Source organism: Ascaphus truei, chromosome 4, assembly GCF_040206685.1.
Source record: "Ascaphus truei isolate aAscTru1 chromosome 4, aAscTru1.hap1, whole genome shotgun sequence".
NCBI classification, from domain to species: Eukaryota; Metazoa; Chordata; class Amphibia; order Anura; family Ascaphidae; genus Ascaphus; species Ascaphus truei.
The window spans coordinates 240,476,106-240,497,782 of NC_134486.1; the positions used below are offsets into that span (position 1 = coordinate 240,476,106).

General features: G+C 40.6%; 1 protein-coding gene across 2 annotated transcripts in view; it reads left to right on the plus strand.

Moving 5' to 3' along the window:
* Nucleotides 1-15,821, plus strand: part of SPAST (spastin) — an 84,235-nt gene extending 68,414 nt beyond the window's left edge. For both annotated transcript variants that reach the window (XM_075597090.1, XM_075597088.1), the window contains 7 exons: nucleotides 46-137; nucleotides 2,074-2,153; nucleotides 7,433-7,475; nucleotides 8,192-8,271; nucleotides 8,574-8,644; nucleotides 9,893-9,933; nucleotides 11,560-15,821. In XM_075597090.1, coding sequence (XP_075453205.1) covers nucleotides 46-137; nucleotides 2,074-2,153; nucleotides 7,433-7,475; nucleotides 8,192-8,271; nucleotides 8,574-8,644; nucleotides 9,893-9,933; nucleotides 11,560-11,682 — 530 coding nt within the window. In that variant the 3' untranslated portion in view covers nucleotides 11,683-15,821. The remainder of the gene's footprint in view (nucleotides 1-45; nucleotides 138-2,073; nucleotides 2,154-7,432; nucleotides 7,476-8,191; nucleotides 8,272-8,573; nucleotides 8,645-9,892; nucleotides 9,934-11,559) is intronic.
* The last annotated feature ends 5,856 nt before the right edge of the window (nucleotides 15,822-21,677 follow it).

Below are 21,677 nucleotides of genomic sequence, written 5' to 3' on the forward strand. Positions count from 1 at the left end.
GTGATTGTATAACATAAATTATTATTTATTTATTTTTTCACGCAGATGAAGTTGATAGCCTTTTATGTGAAAGGAGAGAAGGGGAACATGATGCTAGCAGGCGATTAAAAACAGAATTTTTAATAGAGTTTGATGGTGTAAGTATAGCCGTTTTCTATGTGCTGTTTTGTAATAAGTGACTTCTCTCCACAGGAGCTTAGCTGTGTTCTCTTGAAAATGTTTTTGTCATTTAGTGCTCTGGCACTTAAAGCTGTGTTTTTGTTTTGTTAAATTTTCCCCCTTTAATATGTTCTTCAATACAATCCACACAATAAGTAATTAGCTAAGTTGCCGATCGATCCGTTCTCCTGTGATCTATCAGTGAAGATTCGGCTTGGGGGTTCACTAAATGGCTGTCAGTGCTTCAGAAAAGGACCAAAGATGCAAAGTTTTGTGGGGAGGATCATGTGACAAGACACTAGATATAATTGGTGCCCTGCTAGAGAGATGGCAGTGCTCAAAAAGGGGTGTGTCAAAGCCTGTTGAGGAAGAGGAAGGGGATGTGACTTTGTAAATGGATGCTATAGAAACAAAAAATGCTTGTTACATTATAATACATTAAACATGTAATTCAGAGGGTTTTTGTTTTAAATGCTACCAAGTATTTTCACATAGTGTAGAACTGATCTATTAAAAAAAACACATGAAGGATATTGCTTGGTCTGCAACTTTAACCTTGTGTTTTATCCCTAATAAACCTTTCTGTATGATCGTTTGGGAGATCATAGGACATTTGGTAGTTTCACCATGTAACTCCAAGTGTGACTCTTCTTTTTGAATCTGAAGGAGAGACTGGGGAGGTTTTAAAAGCTAGATATCCAAAGTTCATCTAGGTAGAGTTCTTACGTTCTCACTGTCTGAATAACAAACTAGTTTAAAGGTGCTTTTCCTGTTCATTACCTCTGCACCCGGCACTATGTGGTGACCAGATGAGGCCTGCCAGTTGGCATTTTGCGCTGGCGTAGACTAGTGGATGAATCCCATTACCTTTCTGTGCCGTTGGTGCAGATGAAAACGAGATATGGATCTTATCGTGTCTCTCCCTGGGGAAATATCTTATTAATGATTGTAATGATGAAGAAATCTAATATCTGGAAGAACTGTCCTCTTGTTTATGATGATGCAATACAGAGCAGCTAAAGCGGTCAATGCTGAACCCTTCTTTGCTGTGCCGTATTTTGCAAGCCTATGGCAGCAGAAGTAAATAGAAATCAACATTTTAACCATGGCTTATCCTATTTTCTGGAATACAAATGAACGCTAGAAGGCTGTTTATGCATAAAGATACATATCTATATACGATACACCATGCTGTTCATAGTTTGGGGGCAAGAGGAGGCCCTATTAAGCAGCGAGAGCCTTATTGTTACGTGGCCTCCCGAGCACTCCTTCAGTATACTATTATGCATATAATCTGTGCTTTTAATTAGTGCTCAGATTCTCTGGCCGGTAAGGGGAAATATTTAGTGGAATACTTTGAACCTTACACCAGGTACCATTTTAATATGGTGTTACAAAAACACTCTCCTACCTCTTCTAACCACTCTGTCGTTCTACCAATGTGAACAGCTATTGCCCACATTGTATAAAAAAGAGAGAATTGTATCATTAAAACATAAATAGATACATATCATTTTGGACCCGTTATGTGTTTGTCTTTAGTGTTATCGAGTGAAATAGAACAGCCACTTTTTATAAAACTTGTGCAGTGTGCTGTTTGTGTTTTTTTGGGGGGAAATAGATTGGTGGACAGTTGGGAAGAGGGAAATATTAAAAGCAAATAGATCCATAAATGAAAAACTGTCAGTATTGGGGCAAAGGTTCAAAATAAAACATTGGAATTTCAAATAAACTTAAACATAATAACACAAATGCACAGAACATGGAGGTTGTTGAACATTAGAGCACAGTATTTAGCCAGGCACTGAGTCTGTGGAAAATGTGCTTTTGGTTTAGACTATAGTGAGAGGTTAATCAAAATATGTTTGTGTACGGTATAACGTTCTGACTCTCTCTATCTCCTTTGCATTGCAGGTACAGTCTGGTGGAGATGACAGAGTCCTTGTTATGGGGGCAACTAACAGACCTCAGGAGCTTGATGATGCTGTTCTGAGGTGCAATGTACATTACTGGGATTCATGTCTTGGGGGACAACATTACTTTGATTATTGTTAGCGTTTTCATTTTTAACTCCTTCCATGGCATATAATATGATTCCGTTCTGCTGGCTCTGTGAGGACTAATACATGTAGGGAAAGGGGAGGGGGAAAGTGACTCTCGCATCAGCCCATAATGCAAATTAATGGGATATAGCAACAACGGTGCAAAAGGGGTAAGGAGTAGTTGAGAACTGGGAGACAAAGACACCCTATTGACAGCACTCGTTGTATTAGGGATGTAATGATGAATTATTTAATATACAATACTTTATTCATATAGTATAAAATAAATGGTGAAATATTAAAGGGATAAACAACTAACACTGGTGACACAACATATAAGAAACAGACTAAAGTGCTCTATACAAAAACTGAGTCATAGGGGGTAGAGGTAACAACCATCAACTTATTAGCAGAAAGGGAAGTCACAAACAGTGAGGAAACAGCCCCCTAGTCCAGCAATGAAAATAGTTAAAAGACCTGTATAGTGAAAACAGGTAACAAAAGGACTGACCATGGAATTAAATAAAAGTGTATGGCATATGAGAGTTAACACATTGTTACACAGATAGTACGGACCAAATAAAGTCCAATGGTATAATCAGTATTGCCAAAATATCAGGGCCCATATATGGGCAACCAGCAAGCCAAGAATAAAACAATAGCAAGGTAAAAAAACTCCTGATAGATGCAGATGCAGGAGTACTCCAAAGATGAGTGAATAACATGCATAAGAGCCCACAAAATGTGTTAATGGCTCTGAGGCATGGATCGAGTCCGTATCAAGTTATAGCCTCCTAGTCAAAATGCAATGTTAACACACTGAGGATGATTGAATTGCAATAAAGATACTGTGGTGAAAACATAAGCATATGCACAAGGGCAGGTTCGCAAGTGTGTCGAGCACACTGAATGCAACAGCTGCTATTCAAATACAATGTAGCACTCCAGAGGGAGTAATTATCACCACTCTATAGCAATCACTTATTGCAGTGATTGTTGTAATGCTTAGAGACTATCGTCATGGCTACAGAAGCAAATATTGCAAAGTTTAGCTCAATAACCGTATACAGCGTAAATTACAGCCATAGGTGCAAAGTATAGCAGTCAAAACAACATGATATTTAATTGCGAACAAACCGACACTCAACAGTGCCTCTCACCCTCTGCCCTGCGTCTGAGCGTCATAGCGTCATGACGTCAGTCCAGTAGCCGCCTTCCACCTGACGCACGTTTTTCGCTGAGGCGCTTTTTCAAAGGTGGCTCTTATGCATGTTATTCACTCATCTTTGGAGTACTCCTGCATCTGCATCTATCAGGAGTTTTTTTTACCTTGCTATTGTTTTATTCTTGGCTTGCTGGTTGCCCATATATGGGCCCTGATATTTTGGCAATACTGATTATACCATTGGACTTTATTTGGTCCGTACTATCTGTGTAACAATGTGTTAACTCTCATATGCCATACGCTTTTATTTAATTCCATGGTCAGTCCTTTTGTTACCTGTTTTCACTATACAGGCCTTTTAACTATTTTCATTGCTGGACTAGGGGACTGTTTCCTCACTGTTTGTGACTTCCCTTTCTGCTAATAAGTTGATGGTTGTTACCTCTACCCCCTATGTCTCAGTTTTTGTATAGAGCACTTTAGTCTGGTTCTTATATGTTGTGTCACCAGTGTTAGTTGTTTATCCCTTTAATATTTCACCATTTATTTTATACTATATGAATAAATTATTGCATATTAAATAATTCATCATTACATCCCTAATACAACGAGTGCTGTCAATAGGGTGTCTTTGTCTCCCAGTTCTCGGCTCTGTAGAAGCTATCTGATCGGAAAAAGTGAACTTTCTCTTCCGTTTAGGGCAGGGGTTGAAAGGATCCAGATTCATGTGATAATCACATAAACCTAGAGCCAAAATGTGTTATTTTTTGCCGCTGGATATTTGGGCATTGAAATGGGTTAATTTCACCCAAGAAAATAGTTACCCAATTGGAAACATCAAGTAGCATCACCGATGTAATTGTAAAATCCTCATAAGTCATTGAGAATATCCCTGCTAGTCTTTGATTAATCAAACATAATAACCATGCAGAATGAGAGCAAAAATAAACTGCAGAGCTCAAATCTTCTATTTTCAATGTCTGACGCATAGATGGAATAAGAAAAACAAATGTTATAAGAGAGGATTTAAAAAAATGCTAACTTTAAAATATGAAATCGGATAGTAATCATTGCAGCAACTAACTGCAATGTAGTTTTCTTCAGGTCTTTCACTAGGAACACAGGCACTGGATTTTAATGCTGCTGCGTCAAGCTCAAACAAAAGCATTACTATGAGCCCTGCGCTAAAGCTGAACATGAAGCTTAAAGTGCTGTTTATTTTGCAAGTTAGAAATCCAGATGAAAAATAACAAAGAAAAAAAACCGTTGTATAAGACATTTGTTGAAAGTTTGATCAATGATTCAAGCAGCAATCCCACCAACGCATTCCCCCTGCCCAGCCCCCTCTCCCTGCCCACCCCAGCCCCCTCTCCCTGCCCAATATTTGAACCAGGCTATTTTCAGCTCCACTGACACTCTGGGTCCCCACATAGCTACAGTTTCTGGTGCTGATCCCCCCCCCCCCCCTCTCCTTCCTAGGGAAACAAAATGGCTGCCAAAGTGCATGCTATCCGGAATCCACAAAGTATGATATTGCGGGTTTTGTATTCTGTAACTCGCCTTTTTAAATAAATAAGGCAGTGCACCAGTACCGAGAACTCTGTGATAAAAAAAAAATAGTGCTGTTCAGCTCTGAAGTACTATTTAAAAATAAGTGTGTGTGGGTGTGTGTGTGTGTGTACGTACGTGTACGCAAGCACACATACCCCCCCACACACAACCACACATACCCCCCCCCCCACACATACCCCCCCACACATACCCCCCCACACACATACCCCCCCCACACCCCCCCCAAACACACACATCCACACATACCCCCAAAACACCCCCTCCCAACCACACATACCCCCCCCCCCCACACATACCCCCCCACACACATACCCCCCCCCCACACCCCCCCCAAACACACACATCCACACATACCCCCAAAACACCCCCCCCACACACACACACCACACACACACATACCACCCCCCCACACACACACACCACCCCCCACACACACACATACCACCCCCCACACACACATATCACCCCCCCACACACACACATACCACCCTCCCACACACACACATACCACCCCCCCACACACACACATACCACCCCCCCACACACACACATACCACACCCCCACACACACACATACCAACCCCCCCCACACACACACATACCACCCCCCACACACACACACATACCACCCCCCACACACACATGCCACCCCCCACACACACACCCACCACACCACCCCCCACACACACCCCCCTCACCCCCCCACACACACACATACCCCCCCCACACACACACACCCGTACATACGCACATCCCCCCGTACGTATGCACATCCCCCCGTACGTACGTCCCCCCCCGTACATACGTACATCCCCCCCCCCGTACGTACGTACATCCCCCCCCCCGTACGTACGCACATACACATACAGAATATGTACACACACACATACACACACATACAGTATATATACACACACACGTACCCACACACAGTATATATTTATACACTCACCGTATATATGTATACATATACACACATATACATATACATATATATATATACAACAGAGGACAGAGAAGCCCAATGCTACATCCAACATGACAAAAATACACCGTTAAAATACTTCTATATTCTCTTGAAAAGGGGTAATTTAGTTTAACCCTTTGGCCAAAGCATTGTAAGCTTGCGAGCCACGACAAGGCAGACCCTGTTCGCAAGTCCTAACTCTACCAGATAAAATACTAATATACATCGATTAGGATTAAAATTCTAATTTACTTCTATTAGGAGGGAGAAAGACCACATTGGATCTATATCCAGTAAAATGAAAGGACCTACTAACTTAGGAAGTGGGGAGGGGCGGCTTAAATCCTGGGAAGGAGGAGCCACTAACCTCCAACAGCTGAAACAGCTGAGAATAGGTTAACAAAACACAAAAACCCTGCAAGCTCTTCTATTTTACTGTGTGTTTCTGTCATGTTGGATGTAGTATTGGGCTTCTCTGGCATCTGTTGTATACATATGCCACGCTCAATAGCACTCCTTTTTGACATATATATATATATATATATATTTTGTGGGGGCTCAGGGGTTCCTAAAAAGAGCTTGCTGGGGTTTTGTGTTCTGTTTACCTATTCTCAGCTGTTGGAGGTTGGTGGCTCCTCCTTCCAGGATTTAAGCCGCCCTTCCCCAGTTAGTAGGTCCTTTCATTCTACTGGATATAGACCCACTGTGGTCTTTCTCCCTCCTAATAGAGGTAAATGAGAATTTTAATCCTAATAGAGGTATATTAGTATTTTATCTGGTAGAGTTAGGACTTGCGAACAGGGTCTGCCTTGTCGTGGCTCGCAAGCTTACAATGCTTTGGCCAAAGGGTTAAACTAAATGACCCCTTTTCAACAGAATATAGAAGTATTTTAACGGTGTATTTTTGTCATGTTGGATGTAAGCATTGGGCTTCTCTGTCGTCTGTTGTATACAAATACTCAATAGCACTCCTTTTTAACACTTATATACATATATATTTTGTGGGGGCACAGGGGTTCCCAAAAAGAGCTGGCTGGGGTTGTGTGTGTGTGTGTGTGTATATGTGTATGTGTACATGCAAACACGCATACACACACACATACACACGCGCTAGCACACAAGCGCGCACACACTCGCACACAGAAGCGCACACTCGCACACACAGAAGCACACACTCGCACACACAGAAGCACACACTCTCGCACACTCTCGCACACAGAAGCACACAGACGCACGTACATGTATAGATCTATATACACGCACACATACTGTATACATACACACATTATGTTGCTACTTTAATTAGCATTTGCTTCATGGAAATATGCATTTCAGTTACTGAATTGATTGCTGTGGGAATGTTAAATAAATGGTTATGCTTAATTTTAAATGACACTTAGGTTCTTGGTAAAAATACAATAATTTCAGAGTTTTGGAAATGGGTGTTTTTATTGGCACCTAGAGTTGTCATTTTCAGTGAGCCAGACATCATTTAAAAACAAATAAATGTATTTTTATTGTTTTCAGGCGATTTACTAAAAGGGTCTATGTTGCTTTACCAAATGACGAGGTAAAGTATGAAATATATTTTTTTACTTTATCCACACTTTTTTTTTCTTCTTTACACTGACTTTAAAAAGCAAATCGGGCGGGAGGGAGAGAAACTATTTTGAACCAAATGAAAACCACAATCCCGGCTGCTCTTCTTCTTCATTTTTTTTCTTGGTACAAGTCTCCTCTCTGTCCCGGGTTAAACAGTGGCTGCCAATGCAAGGGTCAGTAGGAATCCGCAATGAATGACGTTGTGGCTTCCTATTGGATGACTGTCAGCGCCATATTTTTATGTATATATGTATATATAAAAATTATAAGCACAACCTGGAAGGGAACTGGCACTGTACAAAAAATAAATGTCAAATGTGGGCCAAATTAAGCTTTAACCACTTCAGAAATTCAGAGGCACCTACACTGTAGCAAAATGGGGTAACTTACAGCAGTCAGCAGTCTTCAAGAGCGTAGTTGTTGATAACTCCACAAGGTACTTTTCACCCACACATTATTGATACTCCTAGATCTGATAGGAGTATGTTAACATTTTTACAGTGTGACGGTGACCAAGTGTTATCCCACATCAGGCACTTGCAGGAATAGTAACTTTTTGTGGTTTTTGATTGCGTTCCCCAAATCTCTGACCTTTCCCATGCACATGTATGTTTTGCAATACATGGTTTGTTGATGACACTCGTTTTCACATATAAGATGCTTAAACTGTGCATTTCCTCTTAGACCAGGCTTCTGCTTCTCTCAAATCTGTTAAGTAAACAAGGCGACCCCCTGACTCAGAAAGAATTGACTCAGTTGGCAAGGTAAGTTATGTGGGATTTGTGTTTCTGACATCAGATACAGATGTAGGGGCTGGTAATATACCCGCTTACTCATTGCAGCAGGACATTTATAATGCACTATATTGGCACGTCCCCATTTAAACTAATATACGTGATAAACATTAATGGGGAAAATTGTTATCCGGGATCTACTAACTAATGCATTGTCGGGTACAATGCTGCATCTGTATAACGACATGAATAAACCAGTTGCGTAAAGCAGCAATGAGCTCCAATGTCGCTTATTCTTTGTTTCTTTCCTTCCTTCTGTTTCTCTGTTACAGAATGGCCGATGGATACTCTGGAAGTGATATAACTGCCTTGGCAAAGGATGCAGCCCTTGGCCCTATCAGAGGTAAGTGTGTGTACATGGCTTCTCATTCCTTTCATACTGGAACCTTTTTGCCGTCTGTCCATGCAGCTTTGTGTTGTATCTGCCTCTTGCAACAAATGGTTTCAGATGAAGGGCTTTGAAAGTTTGCCTGCTGTGGCCAAATATCTACTTACCAATAGTTATTTGTCATAATCGTGGTGGGTTTTGACTAATCATAAGCCGCGAAGAGCTTGTTTTCATTTAATATATCTAGGGTTTTCGTCATTTATTTTTTTCTGTTTTTCAGTATTTTTAGTTAATGAAAAAAATCTGTATCAGTGTTAACAATGGAAAAAAAATTGAAACTCATTTGAATTTGGTGTTAATTTGTGCACTTTTGTTTTTTCTTTCATACTCTCCTACATGTGGACAGTTCCACAATAGGTGGAATTTAACTTGGAAAGAATGCTTAATTTTCGGTGTTTATCGGTTTTAACCGAAAGTGCAGGATGATCAGTCGGTGGTGGGTTTTTTTCCGGTTAAAACCACGAATCCCTAATTATATTTCAGTAGTGCTCTGTAAAACCACAAACGTTTGGCTATAGTTTTGTATTTTAGCAGTAAAGATTTTTTTCCCCTCAACCTGCTCTAAAATGATCACAATTAGAAACTGAACAAAGATCTTTTAATGTAGAAAAGTAAATAAAATGTATATATATGTATGTATACTATATCACATTTTAAGTTATGGTGGGTGAAAAAGGCAACAAAAAACCTTCACCGTTGGCATATAGCCAATAAAGAATATCACTTGTGAGCACATTCACATGTCTTATAATGTGATATGGTAAACCTACCCAGCCTAGAAATATTTCAAAGCAAGTATAAACCAACCTTACACTGATGATTCCCATCAAGGTTGAAACATGTCTGTGAGTGGTTTGACTTGCTTTGCTAGTCCCATGATGTGCTTAAAAGCTGTGTGAATGGCGATTCATCGGCTTAAATGGGCTCCATGTGAATGGATATTCCAGGCAAAAGGTGACGTGTGCTCATTTGCATGTAATTTCCCAGAATCCCTTGCTGCATTGGGAACACTGTATGCTAGGTGATAATGGTTGAAAGGCAGGGTTGTGAATGTGCTCACAAGTGATATTCTTTATTGGCTATATAAATGTGTGTATATGTGTGTGTGTGTGTGTGTGTGTGTGTGTGTGTGTGTGTGTATATAATACTTGTGAGGATTCTGGTTGTCGCCTTGGTAATTATAACACTCCTTTCTATTTACAGAACTCAAACCCGAACAGGTGAAAAACATGTCTGCTAGTGAGGTAAGCATGTGACAGAGTAATGGATATGTAGAGATCTGGGAACCATGCAAAACTAGCCCTTTTTAAGTGTTATGAGCAAAGCAGCAGCTCAGTTGAGGTTTGCAGATTCACCATGCATTAAGTCCATGTGCATTGCAGTGTGTATATAGAAACATATACACATAAACCGACCTCTTTGTTTGTTTGAAATATGTGCATTATGATCAATATGAAAAACATTTATCTTGCAATCTGTCATTTCTTTGCCTTATCCGTACTGTATTTAGTGAAAAGTGGTGTCGTTTAATTTTGCAATGATTCACTGTCAGGCCGCAAATATAGTGTCTGCAATTGTATCACATGACATATTGAAGATGTAATTTTTTTTTTAACATATTCTTACAAAGGGAATGTTAAACAAGTATCAAGTGGGAAATATCATATTGCATCCCCAACATCTTGGGGCTTATGATGACTATAAAAATTGATGTAATATACTTTGACGCATAGAGATTTTCACAGATACAGTATGCGTTCAATAGATAATGAAAAAAGATGAGGCGTTTTCAAGACTTCTGTATCCTTTGGGTTATGTATCTTGGTAACTAACCATTACAACCTGCTTGGTGTATTAGAAAATTAGATCAAAGAAACCAATAAGGAGTTTTTTTTTATATTTCTAAATATACTTTTAATCTGACTGTTTAACGCACCCTGATGGGAAACTATAGTTCCTGTAAGGCTAGTTTGTTGTAAGTCTTCCCGACGCCATTAACATACTGTATGAATACTGCACATTTACAGGCTGACCTCAAAATGCTTGTGCAAAGTCTAGTTATAAGATGTTTTGCCTTTTGTGGCGCGAGGCAGGTAGAATCAACCAAATACATTTAGCATTTTGTTTGAGGTCTAATCCAAATAAAAAAAGAATGTTAAATTGGGTGGGATGTTTTGACATGCCAAAGTGAGCATTGCAAGATTGTAGTATGATCCACCAAGCATTAAAATACAGTACACGGATACTACACAACCTAGTATGACAATCAAAAAACCTTTTAGAAGTTCTGTTTTTTTTTTGTTCGTTTCTAGTGCTACATTAGTTGCTCTTTACTATTTGTCCAATAACTGTCTAGATGTAATAATTTGCTGAATTCACAGAACAGCTACAAAATGTACTCCATGTTTTGTGTAGTAAATATGACTTAAAATATATCCGTTTAATACTGTATGTCATCTTTTTAGGATGCTTTAGTCCAGCCCTGATTTTTCTTGCTTTCCCACAAGCATTCTGGGAATTAATGTGCAGCTCTCCTAAAATATCAGCAATATAACTAAGAAGTGGAAGCACTGTATGCTAGGAAATAATGGTGAAAAGCAGGGTTGCAGACCTGTCTGAGACGTGTGTATGTTCTCACAAGTGATATTTTTATTTTCTGTACACTGTACGGGGGAGGGTTTTTGTCACACTGTTTACCCATCATAACTTATATAAAATGTCTGGTTGAAGAATAGAACTACAAATCCCAGCATGCTAACGGAAGCTTTCCTCAGAGTATGGATTAACGAACAGCTCATGCTTTGCCAGGTGTGTAGCAAGTCTTCCAAGATGAAATAATAGGTTAATCATTTCTTCTTCCTTTTGCATAGGTGAGAAATATCAGGTTTTCTGATTTTGTGAACTCCTTGAAGAAGATAAAGTGCAGCGTGAGCCCTTCCACCCTGGAATCGTACATCCGCTGGAATAAGGAATTTGGCGACACTACCGTTTGAAAGGCAGACTGTTCTTCCCATTCAGGAGTCATGGGGATGCTAAACGAGCTAGCTGAGTAGCAACTCAAATGTATGGAGACTTTGGAGATGGGTAACTTTTCGTAAGAAAAAAACGAAAACCTCAATTTGTGCACTAAACCGCTACAAACTGATCAAGCAAAATAAATTCTGCGAACTTGGGAGATGGTAACAAGGCATTTTGCCTTTAGATTCCTGGCGTACTCAAAGGGCACTCGCTGTATGCTTTAGCGTTATGAAAGTGAGATCTCCAGGGACTTTTGGTTTAGGTGTAGTCTTCAACACTTTGCTCCACATTGGCGTTAATAATTGAGGGCAGACCCGTCATTTTTGTATATTACGTCTCGGGCTCGAACGATTTGGCTGTAGGAAGACCTGTGCCTTGAGTTTACGTTCCTGCGTAATTGTGCCTGCCCCTTATTTGTAATACTTTATATCTTGTGCACTCCTTGGCATCTACTAATTGTGTGTTTATTTTTTTGGAAAAGTGTACTTTCCAGTGAGGGTGGGTAAATGAGGGGGGGAAGCAGGAATAGCAATAGCAGCAGTTGTCATTACGTGCCAAACTAAAGCATTTGGTGGTACAAGAGAATAAGAGATTGAACCACGTTAATGAAGCACACAAATAAAATGTGAAGCAGCTGGTTTGCTTTATCAATGTGTCCTTCGGCTGTAACCCTGTTAGTCACGTCATATGTGGGTATTTCAGTAGCAATCCAGGGAATGCCGTTGAATAATTCTAGCATGTGAAATGGGGTATGTGTATTTATTCCCTGAAATGTCTCAAGGCAGGTTTAGATAATTTTTCACAGGTGGGCGGGTAGGTGATAAATCAATTTTTGTGAATCTTTAAAGCAATGGCACAAAAAAAACAGAAAAAAGCAAAACCTATATACTCCTGTACCCTGGGGCATCTTGTTTTATCATATTGTTCAATGATCATGCTTTGTTGTCCTCTGTGTTTACATCATCCTCCGTCTTCAATGCCCAGTAACCCTATTGGTCCTGGAGAAGTGTAGTGTCTGTGCATTGAGAAAGACACATCATACAAAGACGCAAGTTATCACTGTGAACTCATTTGCATATCATTACCCAGGATCCATGGCTGCAGTGGAAGCATTGTATGCTAACAGATAATGGAGAAGGTTAGGTTTGCACACCCCTCTGAGATGCGAATGTGCTCACAAGTGGTAATTATATTTGATGTGTTATGTTTTTGGGGACCAACATAAGCGTTCTTCATAGGTGAAATTCGAATTTTTCATACTTGGAATTCGTATAAAGAGCTTTCAAAATCTCACATTTCACTTCAAGTACACTGATGTGTACACTTGAAGAGACTTGTGATGTTTTTGAAAGCTGCACAATTTAATAGAAGAAAAATTGTCATGTTGGTTTCCTAAAAGGTATCACAAGCTACAATCTTTACATTTTAGCATTTGACGGCAGATCGGAACCACTTGTCTGCCCATTTTCCTATGATTATTCCATTCCTCAGAACATAATTATTGTCCCAGTCCCTCTTATGCCAAACTTTTTTCCCTACAAATTACCGTTTTTATCCTCATCACTTGCATCGCCAATAAATATTTATGTAATAAGTGGTATTTTCTAATCATTCAAAAACTCAACCCCATTCACTGTACGTTCAGAATAACTGCTGCATTTTTTCCTTACTAAGCCACAATCTCCTAACTCATCTTTAATAAACCGGTACTGATTTACAGTATTGCGCTTTTCTCTCAGACTTTCAGCTCAAATCTATTCAGAACTCCATTCTTTTTTAAAACCATAATAATAGCACATAAGGTGTAAAATGGCTGAATGCTTTCACTTCATTCAAACTGTAAAGTATGTTGCCAAGGAGGTAATCTTTTATATACCGAAGAGGCTGTCCGGTGTTTTTTTGCCCGTCAACCCCCATGGACTACAATAGATTGCGTGTATATATAGAAATAGGCCTGAAGACGGAAGGCAATTGTGTTCTTCTGGATGACCATAATTTACTCACAGGGTTTTCACTACTCAAGAAAAGTGAAAGTTGGCTAACACTGCTACTATTGCCACGGGAGTCGCCAACAGAGTGCTCAAATAGATGTTCCAATCCCTGGAACTCTTAAATGAATAGGTGTTAAGGATTTATGATGACTGACTACCTTTTACTGAACATGCCCGTTTGTATTGGAGACCAACAAAGACATTATACTGTATAAAAAGGTGAAAATTCTGAAGACCATTCTTTGAAGTTCATTTAATTATTTTTTTATTTATGCGGTTGCTTCTTTCCAAAGAGAAGTTCTAAAAAAAAGCAAACAGAACAACAAAACCATCTGCTGAGAAACCTACATTGTCACTTCATGTATTAAAGCAGCAGTCCCACCTGATAGCTTCTTTGTGTTTGTATAATTTACACACAAGATCAAATCGCTCTTAAAATCCCCCACTGTGTTAGCTTTATAAGTTATCCTTTAAAATATATAATGGGCTGTAAAACTAGTCCTGCAATCGGCATAAATCCTTACGTTCTGCAAGAAATGTAAATGAATGATCTCCCCCAAGAAAACAAGCACTTGTATCCTGGACGACGTCACGGGCGCCGCTAATGTGCTAGTACTAGTGACTTCAGGATACGTCATGGGGAACCCAAAGGGTTAATGCAGGGGTGGTCAACTCCTGTCCTCAAGGGCCACCAACAGGTCAGGTTTTCAGCACATTCCTGCTTCAGCACAGTTGGCTCGGTCATTGACTGACTGAACTACCTGTGCCGAAGCAAGGATATCCTGCAAACCTGACCTGTTGGTGGCCCTTGGGGACAGGAGTTGGCCGCCCCTGGGTGAAAGCAAATGTTCCAGTTGAATTTTCCAAGCATTCTCTCCTACAAATGACGCTTTTTATCTGGATCACATACATTTCTTATGGAATACGCTCCCAGTTTTTGTTGTGGAGAATTTTAATTAAAAACATTTTTAAATATCAACCTGTGCGTTACTGTAACTTTTGAATGTAGAAAGATTGATAGTCAAATTATCTGTAATTCATTTGAAAATGTGAGTACTTCCTTATTCACTATGTGCTGAACATCTTTGAGAGGTGCAACTGCAAAATGTATGGTAATCCTATATGCTTACAAATTACAAAGTATTATTCAGCCCCAAAGGAAACCTGTCGTAATAGATTATGGAATGTAAAGAAAAGGAGTAATCACGCTAATAAACTGTAACCTGCCATGGGTGCTAGAAGAAAGCCTGAAGCCAGGTCATATACTGTAGATAATGCAGAAAAATTAACTGCACTCACATGGGCTTTGCAAAAAAAGCTCATTTCATAGAAGATCGACTTTTCAGTCCAAAAGAATTTTCACACACATGCAAACCTCCAAAAGCAACCTCTCCCCCCTCTCCCCATACATTAGTTTAACTACAAATAGCCATTAAGGACTATATTTGGTAAGGGATGTTAAGCCGTAAAACCTTATGGCCTAACAAGTGATGGGGCGACAAAATCCTTTAAGACTTGGCACTACTTTCTAAATATTGTCCTAAACTGGATCTTTAATAGCAGTAATGATCAATTAACCGTTCAGATAAAGGACTTTTTTTTTTTTTTTTTAAACGTGCTCCGCACAGGTCACTTTCACTTAAAAACTTCCGAAACTCCGTGTTGACAGCTCCCGCTTTCAATCTTCTCAAAGTTCCTTTGTAACATTGTTGGAATTACTGCCGCATGCATTCCTTATTCATGTATGCACCTGCGGTTACAGTAATACACTACAATAAAATGATTCCATTGCTTTGAGCATGGCCTTTAGAACTTCAGCTTGAAACATGTTAAAAACGGCAGGTGAAGTTTTCCATGGGAAAAGGGCTAGGTGGCACTGCTTCTCTAGGGCCTCCAACCTTTCGGAATGTATACATGCAGCATTTTATTTACTAAGGCAACTCACTTGTTCTAAAATCTAGGGAAGCAGGACTACATTTAAAAAAAAAAAAAGAAGCTATTCTGAAAGGAAAATATAGTGATAATTACAAATGCGGTAAGATTGACCTGTATTTTTTTTTCTTCTTAACCCATTAAGTTGTGTATCGATTTTATAGCTCAATAAAGGCAATTCATTATCAGCACTATTTTTACGAATATGGTCATAGCTGAAATAAACTGTAGTGTTCGGCTTCAGGTTAACAGTTGAAGATGCTGCATCAAGGTATGTTTCATCATGTGTCAGTGCACTAATGTAGAGGAATTAAAGTTGCCGATATTGTAACTGGATGATTCTACGAAGTTAAGAAAACACATGTTGATGTCTATGGTTTGTAATTTGATGCTCTAAGACTGTTCATAATGCTGACTTCAAGGGAAGACAATATATTGTGATAAGAGGAATTTCAAGGGTACTTAACATGACAGCAGGTTTATGACCTTTTATTATACCCACTGATTGATCACACCATCGTTAATCATGATAATGTGTTTTAAAATTGTTCAATCTGTGGAAACCTATTGGAAATTACCAGTTATCCAGTAACCTTTAGTAGAGGAGAGTTCTTATGGATGTATTGAAGATTGGTAGATTTTATTTAAAATTTGTTAATTACAGGTACCTTTAATTTTCTAGTCTATGTATCTTCAGATGTCTAAAATCATGTTGGCCAAATGTTGTTTGTTTGGGTAACATCTTTCATGAAGAGGGTAAGTTCTCTTTTGCAGACACTAAAGTCCTAACTATGTGCCTGTTTTCGCCTAGTAAACTCTGTGTCCCACCGGGTACAATACTACATCAAAACTTAAACAAGTGTGCTCAAGGCTCTGAAATAGTTCATATAAAGTATAACCGTTATTTGTCGTGATGCAAGGAGCAGAAAAAAATGTGGCACCTACTCGCTACTCACATGTTTATGCAGGAGGTCATTTAATAATCTAAATAAAAATATAGAATTTTTACCCTTTAGCTACCACTTTTCTTCCTTTTTTTTCCCCCCTGATTTTATTTAGGACACCTTTTTTGTAGTCTCTTTGTACTTCCTGCTGTACTCCTTCCTGAACCGAGGGCTTCCATTCACTGATGAATATGCCATATATAATTAGGTTGCTTACTGACTACCTTTTTTTGCATTTTTAAAGAATGGAGTTTGAAGAGGTTTTTGTTTACACCCACCTTGTTTCTAATAACTAAATGCTCCTGGGGGCAGGGCAGGGGGGTGAGAAACTAAGCATCTGCATCATTCACTTGAAAGTACAGTATCCAATGTACAAAGGGTTGGTGCCTGGTGATTCACAGTTAATATTGCAGAATTTTTATTGTCTAATAAAATTAAGTGACTTGTCATTGGTTTTCCATTTTCTTTATTTGACTCGAACAGTTTGCTTATAAGATGCTTTACATAATAAACATGCAGTCAACGCACAGCTGTAAACGTGATTTCTAAGTAAAAAAGTTCAAGCAACAGCAGAGAACAAGACAGGCTTGAACCAAAGTGCAGAACACAGATGGGGTGATGAGATTTAGAGAAATACAGATGTGTGCAGTACAGGGGAACCTGTTCAGTGATTTTAACAGGAAATAATTAGGTTTCCTGTTAAATGAATAACCCCCTAAGATTTTTATAATCCCTTGCTGCAGTGGAAGCACTGTTAGGTGATAATTGTGAAAGGCAGGGTTGCAGACCTGTCTAAGACGTTAATGTGGTCACATTATTGGCTATATGCGAACGGTGGAGTTTTTTTGTCGCCTTTTTCACCCACGATAACGTAAAATGTGTATGGTAAACCTACCCAGCCTTAAATTGCAGAGCCAGTACAACCAACCTCACACTGATGAGACTCACAAGGTAGAAACAGCTGTCTGTGAGTGGTTTGACTGGCTTTGTATTTAATCCCATGCTGTGCTTAAAAGCTGTGTGAACAGCAGAGGATTTGCTTATTGGGGTTCAATGTAGAAATGGTTTCAGACAAAGGGTGACGTGTGCTCATTTGTATGTCATTTCCCCAGAATCCCTTGCTGCAGTGGAAGCACTGTATGCTGGGGATAATGGTGAAAGGCAGGGTTGTAGACCTGTCTAAGACACGTGAATGTGCTCACAAGTGATGTGGATATTTCCACCATTAAACTAATGAGGAAATATATATATATATATATATATATATATATATATATATATATATATATATATATATATATTGAGGAAATATGTGTGTATATATATATATATATATCTATATATATATCCACATTAGTTTAATGGTGGAAATATGCAGGATGCCTATTCCTTGCATTCTTATGGGGTTTGTATCTGTTATTGATGCATCAGTGATACATCCTTTTTATTTTGATCTTTGCATACTTTTTTTTTTTTTTGTTATACACTGGTCTACTGGTTGTACAAACGTATATTTGCATTTCATAAACAAAGTACTATTAGTTTATGGAGGGTTTGCTTTTAAAGACGTTGGATCAGTTACGTGATTGCATCTCCTATAGAGAAATGGTGCATGCAATGGTGTTTTAAGCACTGATCAACAAGAAACCCTTAATGAAGCAGTGTGTCAACAAATGCTAGATACAGATCGTATTTATACCTCTAAATATTTTAACTGTAAGTTGAGCGCACTGTTGCACATATTAAACTTTTCACATTTTTTTCTCTGCGTAATCAAATGTACCCTCCTACCCCCCCAGCCCCAAAAAAGGTATTAACATGTGGCAGCCAGAGAAGTTTATTCCACCCCAGACCTAGCATTCCTTCTGGGAACAAGCAAAGGAGAGAGTACTATTGATCGAGAGGGAGACTCTGAATTTCACAAATCTTATACATATTCGCTACTATTCAGTTTGCAGTTTATTTTTTTTATTTTAAGAAAACCTTTCCACTAGTTTTACTGATGCAATCAATGTGATTACCTTTCTATAGTAACCTTGACATTTGCTGACCTTAATGAATGCCTAGCGCTTGCCTTATTTATTGTTGCCTTGATGGCATTTTATGGCGTGCCCTATGGCCGCGCTTATAGTGCACGCGACGCGATGGGTGACGTCACCCGTCGCCGCTAGCGAAAGTTGTAATTCACTTTGCGGCGACATCGCAGGCGACCAGGTCTTTGATTGGTTCAGAGGCTGTCGCATGTGGGGACTGCCTCTGAAAAATCTAATTTGACCGTCTTCCAAATTTCGCATCGCTCCGTCGCGCTTACTATAAGCGCATGTGACAGCGGTAATACATTTGTTTTCGGGTGACGTCGCCGGTACTATAAGCGCAGCCTATTACATGCTAGTAAAATCTTAAATATTTATCACGGATCACCAAGTTTAATGAGCCTCCAAATCCATCATAAATAACTCGGCTACTAAATTGTCATATTTTAAAGGGAGTCGACACAGAGCAGCAGTATTAATATGCCCATTAATCTAGATTGGAGGTTTTATATGAAGTTCTTCCAATGACGGACTTCTCCTTTTTAGAAACATTACATATTGGTAGAGCAGTACAAATACCTTCAAAATTGCATCTCACTTTTTTGTTGTTGCCATTTTCTCTTACATGCGACTGTTTTTGCTAAAGTTCGCATTGCTCAATTTCACTACATTTCACCATAATTTCGTGAAAATAGCAGTAAATGTAATTTGAAACTTCTGAATTTACCATTTTTGCTAAAATCTATGTATCCTGTGTCGCCCTGTGTGGTTTGGGCTATAGGTCTGCCCTCCTCCTGGCAGTAATCCCTGCGTAAGGGCAGGTTTGCCAGGAGCTATCATGGGTTTTCCCCACTACATGCTGTGCAGTGAGTCAGTGAAGGCAGTGTCATCAGGCTCTGTGTCCAATTAAAAGACACGGGTGGTGCCTGCTGAGGCTACTTATTGCATAGTACTTCCTATTTAGTTGTCTGTTCCCAGAGTGAGAGGGACAAGGTGACCCAGACCAAGCTGCCAGGACTGGCAGGCTTGAGGCCTCCTTACGGGGGAGTGAGGGTACACCCGATACCTCCTATCCTAAAAGAGGATAGGGGAAGAGCTGGACCCACTCCCTGTGCCCTAGGCTGGGCGTGAGGTCAGGGACATCCTGGAGGGAGACAGCTTGCTGTGTGATCTGGCTGCTGAATAGAAGAGACCAATAAAGAGAGACTGCAATTTTACCTATACTGCCTGAGAGTGAAGTATATCGAGAGGAGGGGAAGGAACATTCTCTTGTAGATACTTCACCCCCATACAGCTGGGGGCTGCACTAGATGGTGGCGCTGCACCAGTAAGTGAGATTGAGACACAGCCCCTGAAGCCTGTCCTGTTATCCCCCATTTCATTGCGGGAGACACAGGGCCCCCTGTTACCAGCAGGTATGCACCACACTAAGACAAGTAGCCTGAGCAGTATAGTCCCAAGGAGACCCTATGTGAGATTGGGCGAGGAGTGGAATAAGGGTTACATTTGGAGACGCTGCTGAGATCAGACCTGGGGTGCCCTATTAAGTATTCTAAATTGGTGATACTGTCCCAACCACCATGTCTGCGCGCACGCCGCAACAAGTGAGCGAGACTCAAAGAACTTCTGCAAAACGTGGTCGCTGTAGGAGGGGTTCCCGCCCAAATCTGTGTTCACTGTCCGCAGTGCATTACAGACATTACCTGGTCTGAGTGAAGTCAGACTCATCAGTAAGAGCTACCACCCTGGCCACTTTGAGAACACCCTCCTATGGGCCGTAAAACAAAGCTACGCTCTGATAGATATACAACTTGTGGAACATCTTCAGAGACTGTACCCCAAGGCTATTCCCTTGTATATGCAGAAAGCCATAGCGTAGTTAGTGGGACTGTGCACAAAATGGAGGCTTACTCAGCACGGAATGCCAACAGTGAGTCACACCTACAATGGCGTCTATCACCAAGCCAGGAGAGCGCACGTGCTGCTGACTTGCGGCCTGCACCAAATTGTGTTGCAAAAATCTGTCTGGGTCTGGCAGGAAAACCAGAACACCCCCGCAATGTGAGTGGCTCAACGCAGAGTCAGAAACACTCCTTGATAGTGTGCCGCCCCGCCTCTAAATTCCACCAGGGGGAGTGAGCACAGTGAACTGCCATAAGCAACTTCTGTTCCCCATAAGGAAGGTACTGGATGCAGCAAATCACATCCTCAGTTGTATGGAGTCTGGCGAATAAAGGGAGGGAACATATCCTTTCTTTTGTGCCCATGTTTACAAAAGGACTTAATTATGTCTGGGGGTATGGACTTTAATCCCTGTAGGCTACCAATAGAATACCAGGTGGCAAAGGTGGACGCGGAGGGGTGCATACGATGTGTCTGTAACAAGTGTGACTTTCCAGGTGGAAAATTAACCTGGGGATCTAAGTGTGCCTGCTATGGGGCACAGTTCCTGAAGGCCGTGCTGCTGTGGCCTACAGAATCCACAGAGGAAGAGGTGATCGACTTCAAAACTGGACCGGTCAATGCAGGTAATCAACTTACCCCCCTCACGGAAGTTTCGGAGGGCTCGAGCACTCTAACCGTGGTTCCAGAGCTGGAACACGCAGAGAAAGATGCGACTGGCCTCTCTACTGGGGTGATCGATGCGGTTAATCAATCTACCTCAACCAAGGAGGTTTCGGAGGGCCCTTGTGGCCTAACCCCGGTTCCAGACAACTCTAGAACCCGTTCCAGAACCAGAACCACAGATGACGGAGCCAACTAAGGGTAAGGTGACTGCCCAGGGAGAATGGGGATCGCTACGACGGATGCCACAGGAACAGTACTGCTTTGTGCCAATTGACACCTGTGAATGCGAGGTGCCCAGACGCTCTTCCCCTGAGGTGTCCCTACTCTCATCCTTGTCTACTGATTACAGCGGCCAGTAACTCGTGGTGATGCGCCAGCCGGGGGACCACCCAAGTGAAGCTGAAGATAAAGAAACGTTTATCCCCTCTACTGCGCACCCTGCTGTGGGCCAGTCTGGCCTACTACGATGGTGTCATAGGCTTAGGACCAGTACCTACCGACC